Source organism: Pristis pectinata, chromosome 31, assembly GCF_009764475.1.
Source record: "Pristis pectinata isolate sPriPec2 chromosome 31, sPriPec2.1.pri, whole genome shotgun sequence".
Taxonomy (NCBI): Eukaryota; Metazoa; Chordata; class Chondrichthyes; order Rhinopristiformes; family Pristidae; genus Pristis; species Pristis pectinata.
This window is the reverse complement of record NC_067435.1, coordinates 2,992,746-3,012,152: the sequence shown is the minus strand read 5'-3', so window position 1 is coordinate 3,012,152 and position 19,407 is coordinate 2,992,746. Positions and strand designations below refer to the sequence as shown.

General features: G+C 43.6%; 1 protein-coding gene across 7 annotated transcripts in view; it reads right to left on the bottom strand.

The window, feature by feature from the left end:
• Positions 1–19,407, bottom strand: part of elavl3 (ELAV like neuron-specific RNA binding protein 3) — a 206,601-nt gene that overhangs the window by 11,000 nt on the left and 176,194 nt on the right. For all 7 annotated transcript variants that reach the window (XM_052041820.1, XM_052041813.1, XM_052041815.1 and 4 more), the window contains one exon: positions 16,628–16,666. In XM_052041820.1, the coding sequence (XP_051897780.1) occupies positions 16,628–16,666 (39 nt within the window). The remainder of the gene's footprint in view (positions 1–16,627; positions 16,667–19,407) is intronic.

The window sequence follows — 19,407 nt, the reverse complement described above, 5'->3', positions numbered from 1 at the left end:
ATAACAACGTTTAAAAAACATTTGGATAAGTACATGAATATGGGCCAAACGTGGGCAAGTAGGACTAGCTTAGTGGTCACCATGGTCGGCATAGACAAGTTGGGCCGAAGGGCCTGTTTCCATGCTGTATGACTCTATGACACTATAGCTCTATGTGTCTTCCAGCAATTGGATCAGAGTGGGAGTGGATCTGAGTGACCAACTGAATGAACAAAATACATGTTATGGACCGATCACGTATAAAGTCAAAGTTGGCAAAATGTCACAGATTAAGACCATAAATTTCTCTAGATGTACGGTGGAGAGCATTCTGATTATTGCATCACCGCCTGGTATGGAGGCTCCAATGCACAGGATCACAAGAGGCTGCAGAGGGTTGTAGACTCAGCCAGCTCCATCACGGGCACAACCCTCCCCACCATCAGGGACATCTTCAAGAGGTGGTGCCTCAAGAAGGCAGCATCCATCACTAAGGACCCTCACCATCCGGGACATGCCCTCTTCTCATTACTACCATCAGGGAGGAGGTACAGGAGCCTGAAGACCCACACGCAACGATTCAGGAACAGCTTCTTCCCCTCCACCATCAAATTTCTGGATGGTCCATGAACCCATGAACACTGCCTCGTTATTCCTTTTTTTTGCACTATTTATTTATTTTTGTAATTTATAGTAATTTTATGCCTTTGCACTGTACTGCTGCTGCAAAACAACAAATTTCACGTCATCTAGGTCAGTGTTAATAAACCTGATTCTGATTCGGAACTCTGCTGCTCCTCAGAGCTAGGTGTGACCCAAGCAACGCACCCTGCCATTGACTTTTTTTGACCTCTGCAACAATCCAGCTAACCACAGGTTGCCCCACAGTAAAGCCCCACCAGCAGTTTCCCAGGGCAGCTGAAATGGACAATCAGTGGGGGGGGGGGGGGGGGTCTGATCACATATTAACCAGCTCCAACTTGCGGCAAGGTATGTGGAGTACTGAGGGGGAGACACTTCATGGCAACCTTTTCCCCAGAAAGGCGATCTCTCAGTGTAACAATGGGCAGAAACTTGGGAATGGATTTGTATTGAATCATGTTCATCATTTCGGATGGAGTGTTTAGGCAGGATGGACAGAGAGAAGTTGTTCCTGTTACCAGATGCCCAAGGCCAAGCCGTGTCCAAATTTTAACAATTGGGCGAGATGCAGAAGGAAGTGAGGATGAAGTTTTTTAGGCAGAGTAGGGTTATGATCTGGAACTCACTCACTTACAGGGGCGGTGAAAATGGAGTCAGTCAGGGCCTACGGAAAGGGAGAAAAGATTGTGCAGAAAAGATTTACCAGGATATCGTCTGGACTTGGGGGCCTGAGTTACAAGGAGAAGTTGCGTAGACCGGACTTTATTCTCTGGAACGTCGGAGATTGAGGGGTGACCTGACACAGGTATACAAGACCATGAGGGGCATAGACAGGGTGAAAGCACAAATTTTTTTACCCAGGGAGGGGGTGCTAAAAAACAAGAGGGCATAGGTTGAAGATCAGAGGTGAGAGATTTAAAAGGGACATCAGGGGCAGCTTCTTCACACAAAGGGTGGTGCGTATTTGGAACGAGCTGCCAGAAATAGTGGTTGAGGCGGGCACATTAGCAATGTTTAAAAGCCATCGTGATAAGTACATGGATAGGAGAGGTTTAGAGGTCTATGGGCCAAACATGGGCAGATGGGACTAGCTCACTGGGCAACACAGCATGGATGAGTTGGGCCAAAGGGCCTGTTCCTGTGCTGTATGGCTCTATGGGAATCAGATGGGCATTTGTGAGAGAATAATTTATCAGGCTTCAGAGACAGAGGAGATCGCTCCACTGGTAACTGGCAGAGACCTGATGGATCCAACAGTTTTTGTCCAATTCAGGACAACTGCACGGCTCTCTGCGTTCTCTGCCAGCAGTGACTGGATTGGCAGCAGGCCTGTGCCTTCTGCAGAAGATTGCAGGTTCATGGCCTGTTTCAGAGACTTGAGTTCAAAGTCCAGTTTGACCTTTCAGTGCCACGTTGAGGGAGTGCTGCTCTGTTGGATGTGCCATCCTGCAAGCAAGGCGTTAAACCACGGTACTTGCTTTCTGAGGTTGGCATAAAATATTCCATTTTACAACACTGAAGAGAGTCATCCAGCAATATCTATCTCTCAATCAATACCACTGAAGCCATCATTTCATGACTATTTATGAGATCTTTCTGTGTGAAAATTGGTCGCCTCACCTCACACATAACCAGTGACTTCGTTTTAAAAGTGAACTTTTGTCTTTGTTTTTAGAGATTTTGCCAAAATCTAAGCCTGTCGCTCTCTCACTCGTTCTCTCTCTTTCTCCCCTCTCTGTTCCATCTTTCTCTCTCTCTCCTCTCTTTTCTTACTCTCACTCGCTCTCTCTCTCTCTTTCTCTTTCCCTCTATCTCTCTCTCTCTCACACACACAGAAATTAGACTATTGCTCTGCTGACTTAAGTTCAAAATCCAACCTAAATCTGGAATTAGAGAGCTGGTCTCAAAAATTCATCAATGCCTCCAAGGAAAGGAAATTTACCATCTTTTAGGTGATTCTTAACTGCCCCCTGAAAAGGTCTGTCCAGCCATGGTCCAAGGGGCAGTTAATGCCCACCTTGCCAGTAACATCTGCACTCCAAACATCAGCTTAAAAAGAACAATCTAATGCACGGCTCCCTGTAACTCTGTTAGTTTCTGAAGAGATACTGAGATGTCACAGGATGAGATTCTGTGGGAGAGTTTATAAAAGAGTTTGGAAAAAAAAGCTGCATAACTGATTTTATGCTGCGGTCGAGAGGGTTGATAGCTTCAAGTTCCTTGGAGTGAACATCACCAATAGCCTGTTCTGGTCCAACCACGTAGATGCCAAGTCCAAGAAAGCTCACCCGAGTCTCTATTTCCTCAGGAGGCTAAAGAAATTTGGCATGTCCCCTTTGACCCTCACCAATTTTTATAGATACACCATAGAAAGCATCCTATCTGGATGCATCACGGCTTGGTACGGCAACTGCTTTGCCCGAGACCACAAGAAACTGCAGGGAGTTGTGGACACAGCTCAGCACATCACGGAAACCAGCCTCCCCTCCATGGACTCTGTCTACACTTCTCGCTGCCTCGGTAAAGCAACCAACATAATCAAAGATCCCACCCACCCCGGACATTCTCTCTTCTCCCCCCTCCCATTGGGCAGAAGATACAAAAGCCTGAACACATGTACCACCAGGCTCAAGGACAGCTTCTATCCCGCTGTTATAAGACTATTGAACGGTTCTCTCGTACGATAAGATGAACTCTTGACCTCACAATCTACCTCGTCATGGCCTTGCACCTTATTGTCTGCCTGCACTGCACTTTCTCTGTAACTGTAACACTTTACTCTGCATTCAGTTATTGTTTTCCCTTGTACTGCCTCAATGCACTGTGTAATGATCTGTATGGCCGGTACGCTAAATAAGTTTTCCACTGTACCTGGGTACATGTGAAAATAATAAATCAATTTACCAATTTAGTGTTTTAAAGGTGCTGCCATTCATGGAGAGCACATGTGCCTTTGCAAACACTTCCCTGTTAACTTCTTGCAACATGTGCCCTCTTCAAACCAAGGCTGCTCCCTGCCCACACTGTTCTTCAGAAGCCTGTGCAAGTACCTCTATCCTTTTACAAGATTAGTTCACCCCTCACATCATTGTGGCATGTACTCATTCCTTGCCAGCACTCCCCAGTAGCTGGAAGATTACTGGATGCAGTGTTCCTTGGCTATGTAAGGTACACACGTGTAAGAATGTGGTTTGATTCTTCCTGAGGTCAGAGCTGTGAGAAAAGGTGTTTACTTTTCCCAAAGCAAGTAGCACTACATGGGGAGCCCACTGGTGTTGTTCTGGAACTAACATTGATGAAGATTCATGTTTTTTAGACCTCTGAATTAGAGTTAGGAAGCTGAAACTCTTGTTTATACAACTCTGGTGAGGCTGCATCTGGAGTATTGCATTCAATTCTGGTTGCCCGTTATGGGAAGGATAAGGAAGCTGAGGAACGGGTGCAAAAGAGGTTCACCAGGATTGTGTCTGTAATAGAGGATATGAGCTATAAGAGTTTGGACAAACTTAGGTTGTTTTCTCTGGAGCAGCAGAGGCTGAGGGGAGACCTGATGGAGGTTTACAAAATTATGAGGGGCACAGGTAGGGTAGACAGCTGGGATCTTTTTCCCAGAGCTGAAATGTCTAGTACTAGAGGGCTTGCATTTAAGGTGAGAGGGGGTAAGTTCAAAGGAGATGTGTGGGGCAAGTTTTTTTACACAGAGAGTGGTGGGTGCCTGGAATGTGCTGCCAGGGGTGGTGGTGGAGGCAGATATGATAGTGGCTTTTAAAAGGTTCTTAGATAGGTAAATGAGTGTGCAGAGGATGAAGGGATATAGACTATATGGACATGGTGCAGGCAGAAGGAATTAGCTGTCATTGGCTTAATTAGTTCAGCACAACATCGTGGGCCGAAGGGCCTGTTCCTGTGCTGTACTGTTCTATGCTCTATGTTCTAAGATTAGTAACACCACTTTAACACTGGAAGAATGGTACAGAGGAATTTCTAAGTCAAGCACACTGAAAATAATTCATTTGTGTCGACCCTTTGGAGCCTTTTAAGGCACCACAATTATACAAATCTTTCAAATTACATGAGATTATATACAAATAACAGTATATAACCTGCAATCTTCTTAAATTATTAATATTAAAAATAAATATTTGCAAAATAGATAATTTTGCCAATTCAACTAGATTTTCTTTGAACCATTTCTTGTAGACATTTAAATAGACATTGACATAGAAATAGATATTTAAAAAATTAATCTTGCTTTTAGATGTGAAATGTCCATGGAACAGTTCTAATATTCGATGAAAAATTAGTTTAAGTCCTAAATAATGCAATGATCAAAATTTTACTTCATCCACTGACCCCAGTCTCACCCCTCCCCTTCTCCTCTTTACACTGGCTACCTCTCTCCACTCTCAGTCCTGATGCAGGGTTTCAACCCAAAACGTCGACAATTCCTTTCCCCCCACAGATGCTGCTCGACCCGCTGAGTTCCTCCAGCAGATTGCTTGTTGCTCCAGATTCCTGCATCTGTGGTCTCTTGTGTCTCCAGGTAAATCTCCCTTCCAGGTCTGAATGCAGACTTCATAACAGCAGAAATACTGAGCACTTCATTGTGTGTGAATGAATTAAGACTTTCACACTCCAGCCGAAACAGGGTTAAAAGGTAACTATTGCATTTGAGGAAGATGGAGTCCAATTCACACATATCCATTGGTCACTTTGTAGAACAATCACTTCCCTGACTGCGATCAGTTCATCAGGGATACTCTCTGTGTTCTCTGGGTTCAGAGTTAATCACTGTATAATACACAGAGCCTCCTATCGGGATGTGTAGGAAGTGCACCTCTACATTATTTAGTGATTTGGACATGGATTAGAGGAACGAGATCAAAGTTCCCGACAGCAACAATCCCAACCAAACTTAACTCTTGAGAATTGTCTCCAGCGAAAATTCTGAGAGTCAAAGCCAAAGTTCTTTTTTGTCATATGCATGAGTACATGTATGTACAGATGCAATGAAAAACTTACTTGCACGCTGGGTTAATTTAGTGGTTTAGAAGATGTCACTTGCAGTTCCAAGCACAGGAGGTGCATAGGAGATAGTGTGATAAAAGAAAAGCAAGAAGAAATATAAGCCCAAAATATTGAGGTTTGTAAATTTGGACTTGGGTACAGTGAGGGTTAACACATCATTCAAGAATGTCATGTCACAGTGAAGCCATGCTCAGACCAGACCTCATGGAACAGAAAGAGTTAAATGTTGGTTTGGCCTCAAAGAGGTTTTCAAGAGGTGAAAGAATGAAGGATTTTTTCCAGAGACACCAGAGATTGCAGATGCTGGAATCTGGAACAAAAAACAAACTGCCAGAGGACAAGAGGGCATGGCTTTAAGGCTCAGTACAAGAGGGCATGGCTTTAAGGTAATGGGTGGGAAGTTCAAGGGAGATATCAGAGGGAGGTTTTTCATCCAGAGTGTGGTTGGTGCATGGAATGCGCTGCCTGGGGCGGTGGTGGGGGCAGGTACATTGGTCAAATTCAAGAGATTGTTAGATAAGCATATGGAGGGATTTAAAATGGGGGATATGTGGGAGGAAGGGGTTAGATAGTCTTAGGCGCAGGCATGCTTTAAGGGTTGGCACAACATTGTGGGCCAAAGGGCCTGTATTGTGCTGTACTGTTTTATGAACTCAGTGGGTCAGGCAGCATCCGTGGAGGGAAATGGACAGTTGACGTTTCAGGTTGAGACCCTTCATCTGGACCGAGAGATTTGTTTCCATTTGTTGGTACTCTATTAATTAGAGGGTAGAATAACTGTTATTGGAATAGATTATTGGGATTATATTCTTATTCTTAAATCCTTGTTACTTCAGTTGAAGAAAACTGGGGTAGAATAGGGCCAAATATCTTCCTTTTGCCCTGGGTGGCCCTATGATCCATGTGAGAGATGTCATGTTCCTCAGCATTCCCGAAAATATGTACATGATGCAATATTCACTGTGGTACCTGCTCTTCCATTGGCCCAGATTATGCTGGGCAATTCCAACATTTTCTGCGTAACTAAAGGGCAACTTTGGGATTTTTGTGTGGAAGGTGGAAATTGTGAAGATGCAATCAGCAACTCTCCACGTTTGTTTAAAGTTCTTCAACGCTGGACCTGAGAAGTAGCAGGAATTCCCGACAATCCAATGGGAATCCAGCCTAACACCCACCAGCAACACTGGAGCTGCTGTGGAGTGAAGACCCCACCCATTCCCAGGGGAAGTAGTTAATTCAGAAACTGTTAAATTCTTTGGTTGGCTTTGTTGGTTTAGGATTTTAATCTTTTTTGTAAACTTTAACATTTTAGAGTCAGAAGTGAGAGCAGGGCCACAGAAATCTACTGTGCACCAAACAAAATCGGTTTACTCAGAAAACAGAAACTGCAGCAACTTGCAGCTGGATAAAATCAGGATGATTTCCCCAGACCCGACACTTTGTGCGGAGGATGGTTACATACAAATCACCTGCAGAAAATCATTTCCGGTCACTCACGGTTCTGTGGGTAACCAGGACGGGGACATGTCCCCAAGGACTCTTCCTTGTGATGTATTGATGTTGTACCCTGCTGACGGGAAATGCCGCAGACAATTGTTGCACAGCAAGATCCCACAAACAGGAATGACCTGGTCATCTGATTTTAGTTTAATTATAACTAATTGTAGGTCAAAGTATTACCCAGGTGGGGAGAACCTATGTCACCATCAACATCCATCTGAAGGAAAAGGTAGGATTTTTGTTTCACAACTAATCTACAAGGCCACCATCCCTCCCTCCACTCCAGAGGGTCAGGCAAGGTTACACAAGGCTCTGCAGAAACTGCAGAGAGTTGTGGACACAGCTCAGCACATCACAGAAACCAGCCTCCCTTCCATGGACTCTTGTCTACACTTCTCGCTGCCTCGGGAAAACAGCCAACATAATCAAAGACCCCACCCACCCCGGACATTCTCTCTTCTCCCCCCTCCCATTGGGCAGAAGGTACAAAAGCCTGAAAGCACGTACCACCAGGCTCATGGACAGCTTCTATCTCACTGTTAAAGACTATTGAACAGACCTCTTGTACGAGAAGACGGGACTCTTGACCTCACAATCTACCTCGTTATGACCTTGCACCTTATTGTCTGCCTGCAATGCACTTTTGCTGTAACTGTAACACTTTATTCTGCATTCTGTTATTGTTTTCCCTTGTACGACCTCAATGCACGGTTGTAATGAAACGATCTGTATGGAGGGCATGCAAAACAAAGTTTGTCATTGTACCTCAGTACATGTGACTATAATAAACCAATTACCAATTACCTCCAGGGCACAACATTTATTATTTTGTTTTTTCACGGTATGTGGCCGACACTGGCAACATTAACGTTTATAGTCCATCCCTAGTTGCCCCGAACCGTAAAGGCAGACAATAATGTAGTGGATCTGGAGTCACAGAGCAGACCAGGTGAGGATGGCTGGATTCCTTCTCTAAGGACGTAGTGAACCAGATTTTTGTTTGATCAATGACTCAGTAGTTTCACGGTTGCCATTACTGAGACTAGCTTTAACCCTAGGTTTATTTAGTAACTTTAATTCCCCAGTTGCCGTGGTGGGATTTGAACTCAAACCTCTGGATCAACAGTCCAAATGTACTTCTGTTGTGGCACTTAAACCTGCAACTCATAACTCAGTGCTACCCACTGTTAGTGCTGGGTTGGAATAAGAATGTGGGTTGATGTGAAAATGTCGCTCATAAAGAGATAGGACAGAGACTTCCTGCACAGCAAGGTGCTGTGAAGAATTAATGATTGATGAGGAGAACTGGTCTGTCCCAAATGGTACAAAAACATTGTTCTCCACAAGGAATAGCATCTTGTCCAACCATACATTTCATCAAATAATTCACAAGGGCATGTTTTTAAGGCCATTACACAACTTGGGTAACAGGTGAGATTGAGGTAATGTCCCACTTTTATTCTTCTGGTTTATGTTCCTGAAACTGCTAATTGTGGCCCAGAGATGTTGATCACATTTCTAGGTTAACTGAACTTTATCAATATCCTGCTTTCTGGTTATCAGGAAGAGGTGAAGGTCACCAAGTTGTTTCTGGGTCCACCATTTGCACAATGAAGCACAGAGGTCTTGACTTTCAAATTCTCATCTTTGTTTTCAGATCCTTCTCATGGTCTCATCCCTCCCTGCCTCACCTTCTTCAGTCCTTTGAGATGGTTGTGCTTCTCCCATGACTGAGAGCTGGCTAAAGATTTCATACACTAAAAGCTTCATACGCTAAGGATGAACTCTTGGTCTCCAATCTACCTTGTTGTAGCCCTTGCACCTTACTGTCTGCCTGCACTGCACCTTCTCTGTAACTGTAGCACTTTATTCTGCATTCTGCTTTTCTTTCTACTACCTCAATGTACGGCATGATCTGTCTGGATGGCATGCAAACAAAAGCTTTTCATTGTATCTTGGTACACGTGACAATAATAAACTAGCTACCATTACCAATAGATCCTAAGATTTGGAATTCCCTCTCAAAACCTCTCCTCACCTCTCTACCTTTAGGGCACTTGTTAAATCGAGTTCTTTGACCTTCCTCTTTATTTGGCTCGGTGTCACTTGTTCCAAAGTTCCTTGGGAATATTTACAATGTTAAAGATGCCATTTTACTGGGCTGGATATTACACAATCCAGTCTGTGAATCACTTCAAACAGAATACATTCCAGTCCATGCATTACTCTGCATGTAACCTACTTTATCATGTGTGTTATTTGTGATCTGTGTCTTATCCTGTGAGTCACACCCTCAGCCAATATGTTATCTCATTGGTATTACACCCTGCCTGTATGTAATCTGTATGTAACTTGTATCTAACATTACCTGCATGTAACCTATTGTACCATGGGTGTTAAATCATGTTACACCCGAGACAGTGTGCTATCCTGTAGGCAAGACATTGTGTTCTATCTTGTGTGTAACACACTGCAGCCTGTGTTTACCCTGCATGTAACACACAGTTATCTGAAGTTAACACAGAAATCTGTGTTTTCCCATGTAGACCACACAACAGCCAGAGCCCTATGACGAATGCTCTGGGGTCATATTGAAAAGATGCAGTGATCTGTCTGTCAGCATATTAAAGAGAAACGTATTTCTCCTTCTGACAGTGAGATGTTCAGGCATCACAAGAAGTGATGAATGTGTTCATCAACTGGGATAGAATCGTCTCCTGGTTCCTCTTTCCATTTAAGAAGACAATAAATTGGATAGATTAGTGGAGAAAGAAATCAATAACAATTTGAATCTTTCTTTTTGAAAAAAACAACTTCCTTCTGTACAATAGCCCAAGCTCCCTAGGAATTGTTTCCCTAGTTTCTGCCCATCCAATTTATTGTGTGTAGTTCTGGTCACCCCATTCCAGGAGGGATGTGGAGGCTCTGGAATGGGTGCAGAAGAGGTTTACCAGGATGCTGCCTGGATTAGAGGGCACGTGCTATAATGAGAGGTTGGACAAACCTGAGCTGTTTGCTCTGGAGTGGCGGAGGCTGAGGGGACACCTGATAGAGTTGTATAAAATTGTGGGAGGCATAGATAGAGTAGACAGCCAGAATTTTTTTCCCAGGGTAGAAATGTCAAATACTAGAGGACATGCATTTAAGGTGAGTGGGGGAAAGTTTAAAGGAGATGTGCTGGGCAAGATTTTTACACAGAGAGTGGTGGGTGCCTGGAATGTGCTGCCAGAGATGGTGGTGGAGGCAGATACGATAGAAGTGTTTAAGAGGCTTTTAGACAGATACAGGAATACGCAGGGAATAGAGGGATATGGATCATGTGCAGGCAGAAGGGATTTAGTTTAATTCGGCATCGTGTTCGGCACAGACATCATGGGCCAAAGGCCCTGTTACTGTGTTGTACTGTTCTATGTTCTATGTTCTATCAATGAAGTTCTTTTGGACTGTAATAAATTTTGTGATATAGGAAACACAGTAGCTAATCTGTACACAGAAAGCTCCCACAAAACAGCAATGTGATAATGACCAGCCAGTCTGATTTATTAAATGTTGATTGAGGGATGCATATTGGACAATACTTGAATGGATAATTCACCCACCCTCTCTGCTGGAAAAACTGCCGAGAGATCTTTTAAGACAACCTGACAGAACAGCCAGAACCTTGGTGTAATATCTCAGCTGAAAGATGACACCTCCGTCCAACAGTGCGGCACTCCCTCGGCGCTGCACTGGAATGTCAACACAGAGCATTCAGCTCAATACTTTCACAATAAAGTCCCCTGAAGTTTGAATGTCACTCCATGATCTGAGCTGAGTTAGATTCTACTTTGGCTCCTGTTTCTGCTTTTAATATCCCATAATTAAAAATACAAATTGCTCTAAATGTACATTTGGTCTGTTGCTGTTTGTTGACAGTGTGTTCAGAGACCTCCAGACTGACTGGGAATTAGGATGGTCTCCCTGTAAGATATCCTGTGGTTTGTTTTGTTTTATATATTGCTTTGAAAACTGAGTAATGAATGAAGACAAATGAATGAGTTTTTAATCATGAAATTTCCCTTAGTGGGGGCAATGAACTCCAGGGACCGACGATAAAAAAATCTTTCCATTTCATCTGTGTCTAAAATCTCCATCACAGATGGTGTTCTGATATAGGCTGTACAAGGGCACATGGTGTCCAAGAAGGGTCACCGGGACACATTTCAATGTATTGTAAAGATAAAGTTTACAGCTCCCAATGAATTACTGGAATCAAAATGTTATACATTTCTGATTACCCCCTGACGTTTGGCCAAAGATAAAACATAGAACAGTCCAGCACTGGACAGGCCATTCGGCCCACAATGTTGTGCCGATCTTGATGCCAATTTATACTAAATGTCCTCCTCCTGTGTATCATCCACATCCCTCCATTCCCTTCATATTCATGTGTCTATCTGAAAGCCTCTTAAACTCCACCGAACTGTCTGCTTCCACTGCTACCCCTGGTAACCCATTCCAGGCACCTAACACTCTCTGCGTAAAATACTTGCCCCTCACATCGCCTTTAAACTTCCCCCATCTAACCTTAAAAGCACGTCCTCTGGTGTTTGACATTTCTACCCTGTGGAAAATATTCTGTCTACCCTATCTATGTCTCTCATAATTTAAAAAACCTCCATCAGGTCTCCCCTCAGCCTCTGATGCTCGAGGGAGAACAACCCAAGTTTGTCCAACCTGCCCTTATAGCTCGTACCCTCTGATCCAGGCAGTGTTCTCTATAGTTGTTGCAGTGGTGCATTCACTCTTGTTTTCCACTGTTCTGTTTGATAAGGCATGCAGAGGGGCTCTGATTTCATCTAGCACTCCCATAGCCTGCTGAAAATGTGCCGAAAGGAATCTTCATCAGAACTTCTTTTACTCAAGTTGCCAGAGAATGAAAATGGATTCAAATTATTAATCACAGTCTCCCGTGATGAGTAGATGGAGAGTTTCTCTTGGCCTTTGATTCTGTCATTGATATTTAGGAGCTAGCCAAATCCTGGACATCAAAAGCAATGGAAGGGAGATCTCTCAGAGAACCAGTGGATTAGCCTCGTCCATTGCTGCAGTTTCAGGGAGGTTCAGTATATTATGTTATGGAGGAGCTTTGGCTTAGCTGGTCTCCCTTGACTATAGAGGTGATCTAAGTGAGGTTTTTAAGAGGATAACAGGATTTGATAGCCCTGTATGAGGAGAAACTCTCTCTTCAGGGCTGGGAAGTCCAGAACAAGAAGACATGACAAAATTATAGATAGGGCTTTTTGAAATGATATCAGGAACCGTTTCTTAACACAAATGGAGTTAGAAGTCGGGAATTCTCTCTCCCCCAAACAATTCACGCTGGGTCACTACTGGACATTTCTCACAATTAGGTTTGAGTTAGAGTAGTGCTTTAAGGGTGGTGGGATCGAATGGAGATCAGTCATGGTCATTGTGAATGGGGCTGTATGACCTTCTCTTCTCCAATATAAAACCACCTCTAAAAAATCACCGCACCACACAGTTGTCAGCTTCCCAACAATGTCTACAATGGCTAACCAGTTAACATAGAAAAGAATAAAATCTTCAGGTAAATCATAAACTAATCTGTTAAACTCAAAGTCACATTTTGACACATTTTTACACTGTTAAAAAACAACTTATTTCTCTTAAGTATGCAGCAACAACAACACAACTAAAATACCGAAACATGCATTAGGAGAAAACTCCAGCAATGGAACTGCAAACGATTAAATTAGAAGAATAAAGCCGTGTGATGCTGGGAATGAGGCATTTAAATAAAAGCAGGGGGTGTTAGAACAATCAGCAGCACAAACAAGCCACTGGGAATCTCAGGGAAGAGGAAAATAAATGTCATGCTACTGAGAGACGAGTCATTGAAAGAGAAATTAAAACATATCCCGTGCTGGGGAAAGAAAATGTTAGTTCAGAAATATAAATGAGGCACTGACTAGAATTTAACAGTAATCCAGTCATCCTTCTAATTACTATAGCACGCAAAGACTGCATTATCTCAGGTAGGCAACTAAAACACCCTGGTCCACAACTTTAAGAGCAGTTAGTGAGGGAACCTTTGGAATATTGTGTACGGTTTTGGTCGCCCTGTTATAGGAAAGATGTCATTAAGCTGGAAAGAGTGCAGAGAAGATTTATGAGGATGCTGCCAGGACTCGAAGGCCTGAGTTATAGGGAGAGGTTGGGCAGGCTAGGACTTTATTCATTGGAGTGCAGGAGACTGAGAGGTGACCTCATAGAGGTGTATAAAATCATGAGGAGTATAGCTAGGGTGAACATACGTGATCTTTTTCCCAGGGAAGGCTAACTTAAAACTAAAGGGCATAGGTTTAAGGTGAAAGATTTAAAAGAGACCTGAGGGGCAACTTCTTCGCCCAGAAAGTGGTGGGAATGACCTGCCAGAAAAAGTGGTTGAGGCAGGTTCGATAACAACATTCAAAAGACACTTGGATAAGTACATGGACAGGAGGGGATATGGACCAAACGCAGGCAAATGGGACTAGCTTGGTGGGCACCCTGGTCGGCATGAACTGGTTGGGCCGAAGGTCCTGTTTCTGTGCTGCATGACTCTATGACGCTAAGTGAAGATTGAGGGAAGATTGAGATGAGATCACATGAAGGCTTATGATGGGTCAGGTCGTTCAGTACCTGCAAGGTTTGAGTTGAAGAGAGTTGGTGGATGAACCAGAGGGGGGATGAGGAACCTGCCTTCCAACAGACCTATTTATGATGTGGAATGTGGTGGACAGATTCACTTTCTAAAGGGAGTTGGAGCCATAATTACTGGAAAGTGCAGGGGAATGGCACTAACATGAGTGTGTCTTTCCAAACAGTCTGCACAGGAATGGTGGGGAGGAGGCCTTCTCTCTGCCTGTTTCGGCGTTAATGCTGGGGTTTGGCTGGGACATCAGTAACTGGAGGGGGGCATAGGATGGGAGGGTGAAGATGGTGGCTATGTTTGACCCTCAGATAACAAGTTCCTAAAAGATTTTTCACCTGTAGCTATGGAAACAGATAGACCATAATATTCTTATTGCTAACAAAATGGTAAGAGGAAGACTCTAGAAGCGGTGAGCTCCAGTAAAGGAGCAAGCCTTGGCATAGATTTACTATCCTTCTGGTGAAGATGCTGCCACAGTGCTGTTGGGGAGGGAGTTCCAGGATTTAGATACGACGGCAATGATGGAATGGTGATATATTTCCGAGTCAGGATTGGATGAGACTTGGAGGGGAACCTGTACATGGTGGGATTCCCACTGCAGCCATGGTGTTGTGTTGGTGGAGAGAACAAATATTTAGGGAGGTGAATGGGGTGCCAATAACATGGGCTGCTTTGTCCTGGATGGTGCTGAGCTTTTTGAGAGTTATTGAAGCTGCACTCATCCACGCAACTGGCAAGTGTTCCATTGTGCTCCTGACTTGCTCTTGTCGATGGTGGAAAGGCTTTGGGGTGTTTGAAGGTGAGTCACTTGTCAAAAGGTACCCAGCTTCTGACCTTTACTTGCAGTCACAGTACTTACATAGCTGGTCCAGTTGAGTTTGTGGCCAATGGTGACTTAAGGATGCTGATGGTGGGGTCTCTGTGATGGCAAGGGGAGAAGGTTAGACTCACCTAGGACATGATCCTCAACTGGGACTTTTGTATTACAAATTTGACTGCACAAGTCATAGGGTGGTAAAGAAGGTATACGGCGTGCTTGCCATTATTATTTGAAGCATTGAGTTCAAGAGTCAGGAAGTTACGTTGCAGCTTTATAAAACTGCAACTGGAGTATTACATTCAGTTCTGGTTGCCCCATTATAGGGAGGATGTGGCGGCTTTGGAGAGGGTGCAGAAGAGGTTCACCAGGACAACTCCTGGATTAGAGGGCATGAGCTGTAAAGAGAAGTTGGACAAACTAAGATTATTTTCCCTGGAGCGGCTGAGGAGAGACCCGATAGAAGTTTATAAGATTATGAGAGGCATGGACAGAGTAGACAGCCGGTATCTTCTACCTAGGGTTAAAATGTCTAATACTAGAGGACATGCATTTAAGGTGAGAGGGGGAAAGTTCAAAGGAGATGTGTGGGGCAAGTTTTTTATACAGAGAGTGGCGGGTGCCTGGAATGTGCTGCCAGGGGTGGTGGTGGAAGCATATCCGATAGACGTGTTTAAGGGGCTCTTGGATAGGCACATGAATTTGTGGAGAATGGAGGGATATGGACCATATGCAGGCAGAAGGGATTAGGTGTGATTAGCTTAATTAGTTTGGCACAGCATCGTGGGCCAAAGGGCCTGTTCCTGTGCTGTACTGTTCTATGTTCTAAACTTTACTTGTGATTTATTGGCCCACGACAGAATGTTGGCTGGGTCTTGCTGCATGGACTGCTTCGTTTATTGAGGAGATCCAAATGGAATTAATGTTGTGCAATCTCCACAAATATCCCCATTCTGACCTTATGACGGAAGGAAAGTCATTGACGAAGCAGCTGAAGATGGTTGGGCCCAGGACACTGCGCTGAAGAACTCCTACAGTGATGGGACGGGATGACTGACCTCCAATAATTCCAACCATCTTTCTTTGTTTGAGGTATAGCTCTAACCACGGGACTGTCCTCCCCTTGATGTCCATTAAATTCAGTTTTACCAAGGCACCTTGCTGCCACACTCAGTCGAATGCTGATTCGATGTTCACACAGTCAGTCTCACCTAACCTCTGGAATTCGTCTCTTTGGTCCATGTTTGGACCAAGGTTCTGATGAGTTCTGGGGCTGAGTTGTTCAGTGAAACTCCAACTGGGCATCAGTGAGAACATATGTAAGTGCTGCTTGGTCATCATATCGATATTTCCTTCCATCATTTCCCTGATGTTTGACAATAAATAGGTTGGGTAGTAACCAGCTGGATTGGATTTGTCTTATTTGTGTGAACAGAGCACATCTGGGCAATTATCCACAGAGTTGTATCTCTGTTGGAACAGCTAGGCTAGAGGTGTAGCAGATTCAGGAATGCAGGTCTCTGGTACGACAACTTTCTTTTATCCTGTGACTGCACTCTTTTGGGAAATTTAGCAAGACTGACTTCACACAAACAAAAGAAAAATCCAGCAAGATGTAACACTCTGGAAAGCAACAAGGGACAATGATTTAAAAAAGATTTGTCCTCTGAGGAGAATTTCAAAAATCATCAGTGAATTGGACACTGAACTGGAGAGGAAGTGAGCAGAGATAAAGCAATGTAAAGCATAAAGCAAATCCATCCAGGTTCAGTTTGGTATGAGATGCTTAAATTAAACAACAATTAAATAGGGTGTGTGTTGCTGACCATTTACCTAAGAGCAGACAACAATTCTAAAGACCAATAGCATCAACATTTACAACCAGGTAAATTTAACTGGATTACTGGGGTGAATGTTAAATTCTAGATCTTTGCCAACTTGATGCCTTTTGGAACATTAATTACCTCTTTACGCCGTAGGCCATGTTAAGTAAATTGTCCAGCCTGTGAAGGAAGGGGAGACGGAAGGAAGGGCGCATGTTAGTACCTATGGAACAGTAGCGTTTTTATTTGAAGATACAGAGAAAGAGAGAGAGATAAAGACATAGAGACCAACAGCAGATACGTGGCATTAAGTATATCAACATACAATCAACACTTGCAATTAACCCTGAAATTAACATGACTGTTGAATTAAAAAGGCACACACTGTCCAAAGATGATTATACAGGTTTGACTCAACTACTGCATTTTGTCGTAGCAATTGTAAAGTCATAGAGTCATACAGCACGGAAACAGGCCCTTCAGCCCAACTGGTCCATGCCAACCAAGAGCCAAGCTAGTCCCATTTGCCTACATTTGGCCTATATTGTTCTAAACCTTGTCCCTATCCATGTAGCTGTCCAACTGTCTTTTATGTGTTGTTATTGTACCTGCCTCAACCACTTCCTCTGGAAGCTCATTCCAAAAATGTACCAATCTCTGCGTAAAAAAAGTTGATCCTCAGGTTCCTGTTACATCTCTCCCCTCTCAGCTTAAACCTGTGCCCTTTAGTTCTTGATTCTCCAACCCTGGGACAAAAGACTGTGCTTTCATCCTATTTTATTCACCTCTATAAATTATCTCTCAGTCTCCTACGCTCCAAGGAAAAAGTCCTAGCCTGTCCAATCTCTCTCTATAACTCAGGCCCTTGACTCCTGGCAACATCCTTGTAACCTTGGAACAGGTCTCAAAAGTTGCTTCCTTGATAATCTGCCAAATTATCTCTTGGCAAAAGCATGTCCAAATGTACACTTGAATCTGTCTTGAGATGAACTGACAATGGGGTTAACATTCTTTAGCTTCAGAATGAGATTGCAGTGAGAGTGTAAAATCTACACTCATATATATCCCACTGTATTCTAGGTCAAGAACTCAGTGTCTAAACCTTTGTTTAAAGTAATGTTGGCTGCAGGTGTGTCCAGGGAAGAAATACGATTGCTGTCCATTGAATTGTAGAATGTGACTGCACTGGAGAGGGTGCAGAGGAAATTTACAAGTATGTTGCTGGATCTGGAAAGTTGTAGCTCTGCAGAAAGATTACGTAGACTGGTGTTGTTTTCTCTGGAACGGAGGAGATTCATTGGGAGAGTAAAACAAAGTATGTAACAGTGCAGGGGGTCAAAGTAAGAAGATGGGAAGGGATCTAATTCCCTTAACAGAGGAGTCAAACACCATAGGGTTATAGATTTTGAGATAACTGGGAGAAGGATTAGAAGAGAGATGAGGATATAGGAATTCACCCTGAGGGTAGTGGGGATCTGGAACTCACTGGCTGAGAGTGTTAGAACACAGTTAAACAATGCTGGGATGTGTCTGTGAAAGGCTGTGGACCCAGTGTTGGGAGGTGGGATAGTTGGGGAGCTAACTATCCCACCTCCCCCACTGCTCCAGGTTCCAGAGCTCACTCTGCTACTGTGCTTTTGCCCAACCAGTCGTTGGAGAGATTGGCCTTTCCGTTTTAGACATTTTGAAGCCACAACAGGGAGCTTATGTTTCAACCAGGAGTTGAGGAGAAAAGGTTGCTGAACCCTTCTCTCTCATTCACCCAGTACTCAGTGAGATCAGATGATGAACTAGCAGATTTTGTCTGAGTAGGTAATTGTGAGCTATATATTTTGTTGAAGGTTAAGCTATTGCTACAGGTTAAAAAGACAATTGGAAGGGTTTGGAGGGCAATATCACCAATGTAATAAAACCTTGGAAGAGATTGAGAGGGCAATGAAGGTTCAGTCTAACAACAGTCAAGGCAGTAAACTGATTAACAGAGACTGGAAGAACTCTATCCCCATTCTTATTTCCTTGTCACTCAGCATGTTTTACTGGGGGCACAGCAAGAATATAGTGATCAAGGGAAAAGAATGCCATAGAAACATAAGTGTCATTTTGTGTGGAAGCATTCAACGGGAATTGTAGGTATGATGCCTCAATAAACCCCTGATCCGACCTTTCAATCTCTTCTGAGGAGTTGGCATGGATGCGAGGTGACAACAGTTCATTTCAAAGTATTTGCCAAGCGACCAATCTGTCTCTACTCTTGTGGAACATCATCATACTTGAACATTTTCTTTAGTAGTATTCAGAAAGGAAGTACTGTCCATCTGGCCTGAAGTTGCCATAAAGTTTCAGGGTAGGTAAGAAGATATATGATTTTCTTTTATTACGTGGAGCACAGAATATAAGAACTGAACGAGTATCCTCAAGCACTGTGAGGATATTGTGAGAACTGCAAATTGGTTTGTCTAGATTAATTTCTTTGGAACAAAGAAAGTTGAGGGGAGACTTAATTGACATGAGACATGGATTGGCTAAAGAAATTCTGCATGTCCTCATTGACCCTCACCAATCTGTGTAGACTAGGATTGGAACGTAGGAGATCATAGGCATAGGGAGACGAGGGGCATAGACAGGGTGAAAGCACATCGTCTTTTTCCCAGGGAGGGGGCGCTAAAAACAAGAAGACTTAGGTTTAAGATCAAAGGTGAGACATTTAAATGGGACATCAGGGGCAGCTTCTTCACACAAAGGGTGGTACGTATTTGGAATGAACTGCCAGAAGTAGTAGTTGAGGCGGACACATTAACGACATTTAAAAGCCATCTAGATAAGTCCATGGATAGGAGAGGTTTAGAGGGTTATGGGACAAACTCAGGTAGATGTAACTAGCTTACTGGACAACACAGTCGGCATGGACAAGTTGGGCCAAA